At 37.8% G+C, this 14,413-nt stretch overlaps 1 protein-coding gene across 1 annotated transcript in view; it reads right to left on the reverse strand.

Moving 5' to 3' along the window:
* The window catches only part of LOC110106317 (protein MICRORCHIDIA 6-like), a 56,578-nt gene that overhangs the window by 20,516 nt on the left and 21,649 nt on the right, over positions 1-14,413 (reverse strand). Inside the window, exons 15-18 of the mRNA XM_028694765.1 lie at positions 6,902-7,000; positions 6,514-6,624; positions 6,291-6,437; positions 4,983-5,075 (exon numbers count right to left, since the gene is read on the reverse strand). Coding sequence (XP_028550598.1) covers positions 4,983-5,075; positions 6,291-6,437; positions 6,514-6,624; positions 6,902-7,000 — 450 coding nt within the window. The remainder of the gene's footprint in view (positions 1-4,982; positions 5,076-6,290; positions 6,438-6,513; positions 6,625-6,901; positions 7,001-14,413) is intronic.

The following is a 14,413-nucleotide window of genomic DNA, read 5'->3' on the forward strand; positions in this document are numbered from 1 at the left end:
GAAGCTGGACCTGGAATTGGGCATCCCCAAATCTGGCCGGCAGCAGCTGCTTCAACAGCGGGAATGTCAAGGTGTCAGCTTGCCCAAGGGACGGGATGGCTTGCTTATTCACCCAACCCCTAAACTGCTACGATTTTTCTTTTCCTCTACTATTATTGTTTTTCTTCCTTGAGGGCAAAGTTGATCACATATGCAATAGTCCACTACGGTTGCAAGTGAACCACAATAGCAATAAATGGGTTCAGAACTACAAGAAAGTAAGTGATTGTGTTTTCTACTGGTTCCATCAAGTAAAATTTTAAGCACAATAGTTCAAATTCAAAAGCATGGCTTTCTACGGAAAGTTATTATTGCCAACGATTGTGCAATCAAAGGAATATATTTTGCTGATAGTGGTTGGGAAAAAACTTTCGCTGCAGCTCCATCTTGGCCCAAGAAAAGATCTTGGTTTGTCCTTCTCAATGCTAAGAATGCTTCAAGTTTTCCCACCATAATGATGGCCACCAAATTCATAATGCAGTCAAGACGAACTTCTTTCACTTCAAGAAATCGCTCAATGATATGTATCCAATTGATGAATTCGTATGGGTCCAATCGACCCTCAAATTCTGAAATGTCTATGTTGATTACAAAATAAGGAGGCGGCCTTATTAATTCTCGGCGGTAGTAGTGAAGTAGGAGGAGGCCTTCTTGGGTCTCGGTTCGTCCTCCTCGCAAGAGGCTTCTTGATGGAATGAATTTTCCTCCCCTTCTTCACGGGGTTCTTCCTCCAATTCATTCCAACGATACTTAGGTTAGAAGAGCTACATCTCAACAAGCCTTTCTTGGCAAATCTCTTGTTGCAATCCTTCAATCACAACTTCTTAAATGGGCCATGAATATGCTCTTCTTGGCAGCATGCTACGATTTGGAGGCTCTTATACCAAATAATAATGGAATAAAGAGTCAACAAGGAAATCTTCTCCCCACCCAAAATATGAACATCATTAAAACCAAAAAATGAAAACAGAAACTGGAAAGAACCACCACTTGGAGACTTAACATCGGGATAAAAAACACCCTTGTGGCGAAAGAAAACTTCACTAATTATTATTATTCACCACCCTCCAAATGGAGGCATCCTGTCCTTATTTGCACAAAAATTGAGACTAAAATGCGAGGGAAAAACAAAAACAAAAAACTAAAGCTAGGCCGTAGAGGATTAAACCATCCCTGAGAAAGACCAAACCTGGGCAGGTTCAATTCCTAGGCAGCACCGGCGCCTAAGCATCTGCTGTGAGGGAAAAGCAAATGCAGGTCACCAGCTGTCAATAATACACTCGCACATTTTCGATACATGTGCACAGTGTATTTGCACACTTTCTAATGAGCCTACAAGAAGCACTTGCAAGCTTTTCATTGCATTTGCACATGAACTCGCATGCCTTTTAATGTACTTGCAAGCTTTTGGGATGACAGCATGCTTTCAAAGTTGTTACACGCTTCTCAAGCCAACATCATGCTCAATGCACTGACATGCTTCTTGAGCCAAGTGCATGCTTATTGAGGGAACTACACACTTCTTGATGCACCAACAAGCTTCTTAAGGCAATTACATGCTTGAGTTTAAAATTTACGTCATAATCCATACATGATTTTAAAAATATCTAGATTTTGATTATTTGCGCAAACTTCTATCATAGAATGGACATTAAGTTTTTAATTGAGATTTAAAAAAAAAATCTACTTGCGTGCTTGTAATTTGGATCCAATGGCATGAGTGATTAAGATTCTTATCAAATGTTTCATGGTGTCCTTTTTAATTGTTTTTACATATTTGAGTTTTAGTATGGGAGAGGCCTCACAAAAACTATTCCTCCTATAAATAAGAGGGCTGTTGTAGTTCACCATAACCCATTCAATCCACAATTCTCAAAGCTCTAAGTACAAAAGGGAAGTTCTATTCATGCGTAAGTTACTAGTCAAGTTCCCAATAAGTTTTTACTTTTGTTCAATTTTGAGTTCAGCTATGTTTTAAATCCTACAATTTAATAGTCATTTTTGTTACTTATATAATTTAATATTTATTTAGATAAATTTTAAAACTGCATTTATTTTCAAAATTCCCTTTATATTTGGATCCCCTATAAGTGTAAATTTCAAGCATTTCCCCACATTGGGGACATCTCAGATGGCGCTTAAAAAAACATACAAGGTCAGTGTCATGAGATACCGCGACAGATGAGTCCTCATAAGTCATACCCATCGCATTTAAAAAAGCATGCATAGTCTTTCATCACCTGCACAAGTGAATAAGCAAGATTTTCCCACCACATTAGAATAATGTGCACAAGTATTGAATTTACAAATTTCCTCACCGCATTGGACCATTGTGTATAGGTACTAAATTTAGAGTTTTTGCATTAAAACTTATGCGCGCATTAAAACTTATGCACGCGAGGCGGTTGACGATGGCAAGACAATAAAATTTGTGGAGGAATTGCAAAAATGTTTTGAAATCTCTTTTGTGTTTTCTCCTTTTTTTAACTTCGTTCCTTTTTTATCTTTTGTTCTCTATTTAGAGAGAGAAAGGGAGAAAGGGTGGCAAAGAAATAGTAGAGAGAGAAAGATCTGGATAGAGCAAGAAAGATTGGAAGAAAGAGAAAAAGAGAGTAGAGAGAGAGAAAAAGAGAGTAGAGAGAGAAGAATGACACAGAGAGTTAGAGAGGGGGAAAAGAAGATAGAGGAAAAGAGAGATGTGATTAGAGATAGAAAGAGAGGGAAGAGTTAAAACTGAAAGTAACAGAGAAAGAGAAAAGGAAAGGGAGAGAGAAAAAGTTCAGCAGTTGGGAATTCCCCTGCGATGAACTTGGAGTTGCCTTAAATTCCAATTCTTTGTTTTACCTTAAATCCTTTCACAACTTCCTTGATTTCTTGACGCCATAAATTTCAAGTGGGAGCGGGTTCTAGGTGCAAGCAAAGGTGGGTTCAACTATGATTGCTACTATGTACAGGCGGTAAGTTGGAAGTGGAGATCATGCATGCAAGGTGGGGGGATTTAGAGAGGCAAAGAAGGTGCGAGGGCACAAAGACTTCGATTTTGGAGAGGAAAGGAAAGGGAGAAATGCCGGTAAATTGGATTCATTATGGATCCCATGATCTTGAGAGAGCAAGACAAAGAAGCTAGCAGTGGTGTGAGGAGTTCTCAATTAAAGGCATGCAAATGAGAAGAGGGACAGGTAAATTTTTAATTTAGATTTTTACTCAAAAAGCGATGGGAGTGAGAGAACAAGGCCTCAAAAGATGGGCGGATGCATACGAGGTTTCCTGACTTAAAGGGTATAGAGTTGGATTCCATTCTAATCATGATTTGATATTATACATTTTTTCTTTTATATATACATATATATCACATTAAAAAAATATTTGAACTGATCTAATTTAATTATAATAAATTTATTTTAAATAATAATAATTTTCTTTTTTAATGACACATAGATTGCTCCTAATAGCAAAATTCATCATTTGCCACCATTAATTATGTGACATCACCTTGCGCACGGGTAAATGTTGTGTCTTGCTTTCATGCATTGGATAGGGCAATGTGGGCTAGGGCTGCAAACGAACCGAGCCGAGCCGAGTATGTGAGTGTTCATGTTTGTGTTCATTTAATATCAGCTTGTTCAAGTTTGGTTCATGTTTGTTCGAGCTTTATTGTTTGTGTTCATGTTTGGTTCATTTAAATTAATGAGTGTTCATGTTCGGTTCATGTTCAGTTCATGTTCGTACGTTTAATGCTTATCGAGCTTGTTCACAAACATATATAACGAATTTTTTTTAACTATCAAACAAATACGTTCAAGAACATATCTATGAACAAACAAATTTATAATAAAAGCAATTGTCTATGTAATAAAGATAATGATTATTTATATTTATTAATTTTATAGTCAAATATTAATTATTTTTATCTAGCTTATTCACGAGTTCAAAATCGAACACGAATCAAGCTTTTATCGAGCTTCTTATCGACCTTAATGTCGAGCTTGTTCACGAACTTCAAATGATGTTGTTCGCGAACATAAATGAGCCGAACGCATTAGTGTTCAAGTTTGTTTATTTAAGAATCGAGTATTTAAAATTTTGTTCAAGTTTGTTTGTTTAGCTAATTAAACGATCACAAACGAGCTTTAATCGAACCGAACAACGAATAGCTCGTCGAACGTTTGGTTCGCTTGCAGCCCTAATGTGGGCCTCCTTCCAAGATAATTTCAACGTTCTAAACATGTTGGCACAATATATTTTTTGAATGGGCGACATTTTAGTGACTTTAATTGCAGTAGATGTATTTTAACCCCAATTTGCACGACATTGCGCTTGTTTTCTATCATTTTCTTATCATGTCATCATTTGACAATAACCTAGGTCTTTCTAGGTATTTTCAACTCCCGGATGCGCTAACATTATCCATTCTGTGAGACAAATGAGGGTTGAGCATTTTGTGTTGTGTCGCATCCATCATTTGTCATTTTTGTCAAATTCCTATTGGTGGTGCAAGGAATCATCTCTAATTAACTTTGAAGCTTTGGACACTTTGGTCGAGTTTATCTCACGAAATAGGAGCCCGTTAAATGATTTTGATAGGGATTGAGGTGTTCAATTAATTTTGTGTTATGTTATATCCAATGATCGGCGTTATTGTTGATTTAAAGCAAGTTTAGTTCGTATTTCCTCATGATGAAGATATGTGGGTTAACACATCTCTCTCTCTCTCTGTCTCTAGGGAAGGGGCATCAAAATGGAACTTTGATTTAATGTGGTATCTAATCCCTTATGTCATTTCCAAGGAAATTATGTTGAGAGAAAGCAATGCAGTACAGACTATACTATAGTCAAGAAATAACAATCTTTAACCAAGACTACAACTGGCATATAAAAGTACAAGACTTTCTATATAGTACGTTAGGTATAAAAGGTTGAGTTTGGCAATGCAAAAATATCACCAGAATAAGGCGATTCTTGTGGTAGACATTGAATCCTTGAACATTAATAGCAGGCGCACCATTCATGAATCCAATCGTAGTGTCCACAATTACCTGAATAAAGACAGAAAAATATAAAATCAGTCTGTAAAATCAGTCGTGAAAAGATAACTGAAGAAAGAAGGAACAGTGTTATCTTTATGGAGTATACAATTGAAGAACTGATAGTTTTTCATCGTTTCTGTAATTTCTACATTTGAGAAAAGACTTGCAAAATAAAGAACTACAAAGCCCAACTCAAAACAAAAAACACCTTAAATGATCTATAAGGTCAACATTCTCCAAAACATCACAGCTAGGTTTCCAAAATCTGAAGTAAATTTTCACTGCAATGAAACTTTCAACTCTGAATATGCCCTCTCGGAAAAGAGCTTAATGTTGTAAAGTTTCACGTAGTGGAATAAAGGCTAAGGCTTGATGTTGTTATTAGAAAACAACTTGTAAAGTCCAAAGGCTACATGAAACTTACTATGGAAAAGCAAGGAAAACATCATTACTGCAAGATCAGAATTGATTCATGCGCTATACAACTACATCAAGCTCACAGCAAGAAAGGAATATAGTCGTTGAAAAATAATAAAAGACAAAATCCTAAACTTTAACATGCATTAACTAGAGTATGTAATGGAAATTAAGGCTTCGTTTGAGATGGCTTTCTTACTGCTTCTTAAAGCAGCTTTTTAATATAAAAGTTAAAAAAACTGCTTTAAGAAGCAGCAAGAAAGCTGTCCCAAACGAAGACTAAGTTTGTTAAAATTAGGTGTGACAAATGAAAACTAATCCGAAAATGAATGGTGAAGTTCCAGGCAAAAAAGCTACATGTGAATCTTGGAAGAGGGTTGCTTCAAGTGGTCCTTTGTTAAAGTATAACAGGTAAAAGCCTATACCTCAACAAGCACCTGGAAATTAGAGGATATGACAATGAAAGGCTGACAATGAATAGTGAAGTACAAGGAAAAACAACAAATAAGACATGTATCTTCTTCCTTTGAAAATACATATGTATAGTTATACAAGAAGTGATAGCAATTTTCAAAAAAAGGAAAGTAGTAAATAAAATTAAAAAAAACATACTCCAAGCAGGGATATGTAATAACGTCAATCTTCATACTACCAAAATATAGAATATAAGATAAGTATAATTAAAAATACATCAAAAGATATTATCATCAGAACTTGAGGATAGATAACTTAAACTAAACTTTAAATGGTGTACAAATCATATATCATAGAGCAACAATAATTTTGATTGTATCTAATTATACAAACCTCCTGGTTTACATCAACTTGTGGTTTGTACCTAATGCACTCGATATACATTAAATCCTTAACAATGTGGTGAGGTTCAACTTCTACACCACGTAACAATATCTTGAAGTTTTGTGGCAACTTCAGATACAAGATTGATGAGTATACCTGTAAATTGAGAAAAACAGAAGTATTAATAAAAGAAGACCACTATTGGTAAGTCACGCATTGTCTCTCAACTTACTCTGAGTGAATATTGATATCGACCTGCAACATTTGTTTGGGTTAGTTCAGCTTCCGTGTTAGACTTCTTTACTTTCTTTTGCTCTACATGCCCTCCAGTGATCAGTATATCCTGCAAGAATATGCAAGGAAGTAAAAATAACTTAAGAAACCATCTCTTGTAAGTTAACACAAAGATAGCAAAGAGGAAAAAAACCGTCATGAAACCACCAGATATATAACATAAAACAAATTAAACAATAATGAAAATAAATAAGCAATAGATCAACAAAAAGGGAATGCATAGATTTTTCTTAAAGCAGAAAGAGAATTCTAGGGAAGACAAAAAAGAGAAGAGCCGGGTTTTAAAGAATCTCAAAACAATGATAGCAACAGGAAGCTACTCTAACCTCTGAATCTGTGTAAAAATCAAGCTCCATAACACCATCATCATTGTGCCACAGATTGAACACGATAATTTTAGTTCCATGATGTCCTATGTCATCAAACTGCTCATTAAATTCAAAGCAAGTGTGAATTTCAATTTCTGAATAAGCAGAAAATAAGTACAAAGTTCACTTCAGTCAAGAACAAAAAAAATTAAGTTTTTCTGACACAAGTAGGTTATACATGCAATAAATAAGAAATAATGAAATTCAACATATCTAAAAGTGATGTGAAACATGTAAGTAAACAAGAATTGTGATGTGAAACTACTAGGAGTTACCTTGGAAATTAGAAAGACAATTGAATAAAGCTTTGCTCATGAAAATTTACTACTAGCACATAAAAGAAGATTATGAATCTAAATTAATCAACTTGCTTAGGCCAAAAAAGTGCAATAGTGATTAACCAAACAATTCCATCAAAGTTCAAGGCAAGAGTAAATGCTAAATACACATAACATAATCCAACGTTTAACAGCGAGAGGTTCACCTCAAGGGCCTTCTCACTCAATCACTCGTAGGCTTTAGCGGAGAAAGATGAACCATACGAAGAAAGATATTACCAGTAGGAAGACGGCGCCGAAGACCTTCGTTGATGGAGCGGTAGCCGATGGTGAGGAAGGTGGTGGGTGGCCGACGATGATCCAACGACTTGGTGGAAGGTGCTCTTCGATTGCCAACGTCAATTGGTACAAGATGCGGTTGATGTACCCTTCAACGGTTTCGTCGTTGCCAAAGAAAACGTCAAAGTACGGGGACCCAAGGATATCCGTTCTTCCCTCTTCGTCAAATACGAATCCGAGGTCGATCTCAGGATCGGCCATGCATCATTGAAGAGATGGGGAGAGGGCGTCGTCTTCTTCTATTGGCTTCAAGTGTTATGAGCAACCAAAACTTCCCAAGGGAGGGAGCAAAAAGAGGGGCGGCCAAGGTAGAGAGAGAGGGGGCGGGTGACTTGGGTGAGGGGATTTAGGTTAGATGGGGGGAGAATGAGATTTACTCAAATCTGAAAGTAATTTCAGATTTTGAGTAAATTTAGAGGGAATTAATTTGAAATTTGAAAATCAAATTAATGAGAGAGAAGGGGAATTTAAGTGGAATTAATGGGGAGCCCATTAAGGGTGGCTGACGGCATTGAGAAGGAGGGAGAGGGGTTAGGGGAAGACTAATTGCTTTCCAAATAAGTTGAGGTCAAATAGGAGGGAAATTAATAATTCCACTCTAAATGAAATTTGGATTGGATTCAAATTCGAAATCTTTCCCCATTTGGAATTTTGCAAATATGGAAAGTTTTTTAATTTCAAATTTTGAATTTCAAATTTACTAACTTCACCCTTTATTGCAAGAATCAAATTAGGGAGTCATTATGACGATTAAAATCATCATAATGATTTTGGGGGAAGATGGGGCCGACGGTCAAGAGGGAAGGGGGCGGTTGTGTGGTGGGTTGGGCTAGGTCGGCGGATGGGATTTATGTGGTAGAGCTAGAGGATGAATTGTGGTGGAAGATGTGAAGCCTCCGGTGGTGGAGATGTTGCAAGGGGGGCGGCGATTGACTTGGGGAGAGGAAGATGAGAGAACAAAAGCAAACTAGAAGTAAACTAACCACGAGCCGTGGACTCTTCCAACGACTGGTGGGCCTTGCACTCACTCACCTTGAGCTCACTCTACCTTCTCTCTAGCTCTCATGCAAGAAGAAGAAGAAGCAAAGAAAATTTCATTTATCATTCATCAAAGAAATTACAACATATGAGACCACTATATATAGGTCTCCACTCATGAAAAGAAAAAAGTACGAAATTGCCCTCTGGGCTACAATAACAAAACAACTTCCCAAAGGGGTAAAAATGGAAAACAACAAATAACTAAATAACACATTGATGAGGACATCGAAGATCAACGGCTACGATCGTGTCAATTTATTTTGATATATTTTATGTATTTGAATTGTTATTGTATTTTTCCCTTTCTACCCTCACTTGAGGGCTTTGTCTTATGATTGCCCTAGGGGCAATTGTGTCTTTTTATTTTCCTTCATGTATTTGGCTATTTAAGCCTTCTCCCTCCTTTTGGATGGGGGATGATGATTAATATGAAATTTCAGCTTTTTGTTTTGGATCTCTTTGTGAGTTCTAGAGTGAGTGGTGAAGCCTAGGAGAGGCTCAATCGAAGTACCCAACAGCCCTCTTTGTGAGAGCTCTTGGTTCATATCTTCTTTCTCTTCCAATTCTTTCTTTCTCCCATACCCGCCGGCTCCCCAACTAGCCCCCACACAGCCGGCTAGCCACCCGCCCCTCCCCCTTTCTTTAGCCCCTAGATCCCGCTCCCTCCACCTACCGTCCGGCCCCACTTCCTCCCCCACCGGCCGCCGGACCCCATGTCTGAAGCCGCCGACCACCCATGGAACCCCACCCGCCTGCCATCCAAAATTCATCCTTGGAATTTGAATTTCAAATTCAAATAGGCTTTCAATACTTTCCTAATTCGTTCCTTTGTCATTTAGGAAGTTTAATATTTGAAATTCAATTTGAAATTTGAATTTTGAATCCCTCCTTAGATGATAATACCCAATTGGGAAACTTTTCATATTTAATCAAATCTGAATATAATTCAGAATTTGATTGGATTATTGTATTCAACCACATGGGCCCCACTCACATTGAATTTAGACACAAAATTCAACCGCCCATAGGGTCGGCCCCTCCCTCCTCTCTCCACTTTGCCACCTAAGCACCAATTAAATCCCTCATAACTCCCATCATAACCGCCGGCCCCCTTTCCCCCCATTACTCCATTAATTGCAAGATTAATTGGAATTCAAATTTCAAATTAGTCCCCCCAAATTTCATTCAAATCCTGAAATTAATTTCAGGTTTTGAAAACAAAACCCCCTCCTCTTCTTTATTTCTTTCCCATAATGACCTCCCAATCAACTCCTTAATTGAATCCAATTAATTCCTATTGGATTTGAATTTCAGCCCTGACGAAGAGTTCTGGGATGGAAATACTTTGTTTCCCTGCAGCCATAGATGTCCCCTTCCCAAGCCTCTCCCCCCCTACGTCTCTTACCTGTAGGGGAATCCGATTCCTGGATGTTGTCGTGAATTACAGCAGCATAATCTTGATGCTCTACTTCTTCCCAAGCCTCTCCCCCCCCGTGTCCAAGCCTTGACGTTGCTGATTGCTCTTCATCCAGTGCCTTGGTGATCAAACTGGAAGCTTCGTATTCTCTGATTATTTGGGTAAACTCTCCCCCAAATCCTTAAATCTCTTAGTCACTTTTCAATTGTGGTTTATAAATGATTCATGAAGATTCTCGTCACTCTCTGCTAAACCCTTCTAACTAGATAAGTTGAGTGAGGGATTTCCTTGTAGTGACTAGTCTTATTGTTAGCATTGGGATTTATGGTTGAAAACCAAGCATGCATGCAATGTTAGATTAACTTGATTGTTTTCTGATCTTAACTTTTATGCACGCGATTCGGCCTAAGCTTGTTTTACCGCTCTTAGTGTTTTATTGCGCCGTTTAAATTCAACATTAAGGTATAATTCTTTGTTCAAGAAATCTTACGTGTGCAAATTCCTTAAAGCAATTCATCCATGCAATTATGTTTTACATCACACATCATGAAATATGAATCAAAAGTAGAGGCGTTGACTCGTGGCCGTAGATCTGCGATTCCTTCGTCGATAAACATGTCGGTAGTATCTGTCGATGTCCTCATCAAATTGCTTTTGAAAATTAATAATAATTTGAACTTTAACTTTGCTAATCGTAAACTTATGTTTCACCAAGTTAGATTCTTAGAAACTTTCGTTAGAAAATAGCAAGTGAATACAAATGAGATTAATAAGATACTTGCAAGTAACAACAAAATAAGAAAGTAAAACTAATGGCAATGAAACAAAAATCCACGGCGTAACAACGAGAAGTGTTCACCCTGAGTTCCCTCACTCTCGTTCTTGAGATTGGGGTTTAACGGAGAAAGGGTAGAAGCAACCCTGGTGATGCCACCACAAGACAAGTGACGCATAGGTATTGTCTGCCGGAGAAGTAGCCAGAGGAGGGAAGTTGATGGTCGGACGACGATTTGTCAATGTCCTGTTGGTCGTTGCTCGTCAATCGTCTCGGCGAGATGAAAAAGTATCTGATTCAAGTGGCTTTCCACTGAATCCTCGTATGCCCAGTCTGGATCAAAGAAAGGAGATAGCAAGATGTCGATTTCTCCTTGAGCGTTGTATGCGAATCTGTGATTGACCTCAATGTCAGTCATACACTAATGGTAGATAGGAGGAGGGAGTTTGTCTTCTCCTCTTGGCTTTAAACTCATGAAAGATTTAGGTTTTCCAAGAGACAAGGGGAGAGGAGAGGGGCGACCAAGGAGAGAGGGGAGGCTTGTGGGCTAAGTTAGGTTTGGGGTTTGGGTGATGGGATTATGAATAACTCTGAAATTAATTTCAAATTTAAGTAATTTGGGAGGGAATTGAATTTAAAATTTAATTTGAAATTCACATTAGAATTAGGGAATTGAAGTAGAGAGAGAAAGCAATAGTAAGAGAGAGGGCCGGCGGCATCTAAAGAGGGAGAGGGAGTTTGGGGAGGGATATAAAAGCTTCCAAAACGAATTATGTAATTTAGGAAGGGGAATAATAAATCAAATCTAATTTAAAATTAAATTAGACTTAGATTTATGCACTTTCCTAATTTAGAATTTGTAAATAAGAAAAGTATTTAAAATTCAAATTTGAATTTCAAATAATATTAATTCCTTTCCTTTTTTGCTTGAGTTAATTTAGGAAAGCAATTATGATGATTGAAATCATCATTAAGTGAGGTGGATATGGGGGTGGGCCGGCGGCATTGGGAAGGGGATGGCGTCGGGTAGGAGAAGGGAAGGGGAGTTTGGGCCGGCGGGTGGAGGGGTCTTGGATGTGGCGTTAGTGTGAAATTAGAGGGGTTGGGGTGGGCCGACCGGAGGGGGAAGAGAGGGGTTCGGGTGGCAGGGGAAAGAAGGAGAAAAAGAAATTTTGAGGGAAAACCAAGAGCTCACCCGAAGGGGCTGTTGGGTACTTCGTTTGAGCCTCTCCTAGGCTTCTCCTCTCTCAAGTGCACACACAAGAAGAAGACAAAGCTGAAATTTTATTTCATCATTCTTTAACCTCTTACAAAGCACAAGACCGCTATATACAGGTCTCAATAATAAAGAAAAGAAGAAAGATTCAAATGCCCTTAGGGTTTACAATAATAACTCACTATCCATAGGAGTAAACTAGGAAAACTGAAATGCAAAATAAATAAAACATAAAATACATCAAAAGTAAAGACTCTGAATCGTAGCTGTTGATCTACAATTCCGTCGATGGTACACATGTCGGAATCTCTGACTAATGTCCTCATCAAAAAGTAATCAAAAACCAAGATAACATGAGCAATTAAGGTAATGCTGAATCACGACTTTAAACAGCATGCGGAAACTAGATCTGCTTATCAACAATCAGAGTACCACAAACCACATCACATGTTAAAAACTTGACAATACATAAATTTCTTTATGAGATGTGCTACCAAATGTCTAAATCAAGAACACATGAAGCAGACACTAATGTACTTTCCATGCTAAATTTCTTCAATATCATTATGATGCAAACATTACTAGCTTCCAGGAAAAGAGATTTCTCCAAGTGAAACTAAGCATGGCTAGCAGGCTGATAGACAAACTCTTAAGCATAAAGCCTAACAAGACCATCAACTCTGTAATAATAATGCACAGATTGCATACTCATACCATTCAGATAAACCTTTCCATATATTCTACCAGGAGCATTATAACAATGCATTACACTAGATTAAGGCAATGTCACGTAGACAAAAAAAGAAACTTGGATAAATTGACTTTACAAGATGTCATAATGCATTTTTCAGTTATTCATTGGAAAAGTTAAAAATGCCTGCTTTGGGGCTTCCCAAGCCCTTAGAGCCGCCTATCATGTCAGAACCTACACCAAAACAAAAATTTACATTTCTGCAGAAAATATTACAAAACTTTTAGTTGGAAAGAGTGCTTCGCTAGATTAGCCAAGAAAAATATGTATTATTCCAATTTAGCAAAGAGGGCAGCTGCATTCTGCATATATGTTTATCTATTTAAGGGAAGTAGAATCTGGCAAGGTTTCAAATATTTCGAATCTTAATAAAATGGCTAATTTGCTGTAAACCAGCATATATGGCATCAAATTTGAGGGATGACCAAATATATCTCTTTGTTTCACATCTTCAGGCATGCACATGTAACAAATCATGTCAATTAAAACTGGAAAGAGGAAAAATAATAATAATTTGTCAAGGGCAACATAATATCGGGACTTCAACTTAAAATGGTTCAGAAAAAAGGAAAATTCATGTTTGTGCTTAGACCACTCTATCTTTTGATTTTGCTATAGCACGTGACACAGCAATAGCAAACATGTAATGAAAATAACATTTAATGACTTTAAAAGTGGTTCTACTAAATCATAATTAAAATATTTCCAAGCTCAAAGGAAAAATGTTCCTTTAAAAATCATAAGATAAGTCAAAGAGAAAATTTAATCACACTACATAAAGGTGTCATGAATGTTTACCATAGATGCACAAAGAAACCAGTGAAAAGAGAAAATGGCCTAAGATAAGAGAGAAGTTGTCAGTACTATAAAAAAAAGATTTTTACATATATAACACTTAAAAATTTCGTATTTACTTATCTAACACCTAAACTTGCCTATTTACACACCTACCACCTAAAACTTAATTGGCTTTCTAATATATCATTCCGTCTTCCTCTCCGTCAAAACACACCCGATGCCTAGCGCGCGAAACTCATCTTCCATGCCTCTTGTCTAAGCAACTCCTTCGGCGTTTGCTCATCTTCTCCATTCTGTCGAACACCGATACTCATCTCCGTCCACGTGCGCCCTCACACTCTCATTTGCACACAAGAACCGAACCCCAGGACCTCTCCCATCTCCTCTTGTTCGTGAAAACCGTTCGCCAATAGTCGAGTATCAAGCAACACTTCAGTTTCCCATTTTTTTTCTCTCACTAGCGGTTTCTTGACAGAGAAGGTTTGCAAATGGTAGGGGTGAAGGTGACAGAGCTACTGGTAATGGTGATGTTGATAGGCGGCGGTTCAAAGAAAGTTGGTGATCGTTCTCCCTGCATGCTCATTTCAGGCAAATCAAAGGGTAAGGTGCAGGCGGTGATGAAGTTCATGGTCGCCGATTCTGCTGATCGTCAAGGTGATGAGAAATTTCGCAATCTGGTTTCAAGGCGGGTGCATTAGATGAGCAAGTGCGGTAATGTGATGAGTAAAGCCGATGGAATTAAATTCAGAGATTCTTCTACTATGTCTGAGGAAGGAAGGAATTTGAAGTCTGGGATGAAGATGGTCCATAATCTGAAATTCACTGATTTATTGTCATTGATGGAGGTTGAAGTGA

Source organism: Dendrobium catenatum, unplaced genomic scaffold (assembly GCF_001605985.2).
Source record: "Dendrobium catenatum unplaced genomic scaffold, ASM160598v2 fragScaff_scaffold_547, whole genome shotgun sequence".
Lineage (NCBI taxonomy): Eukaryota > Viridiplantae > Streptophyta > Magnoliopsida > Asparagales > Orchidaceae > Dendrobium > Dendrobium catenatum.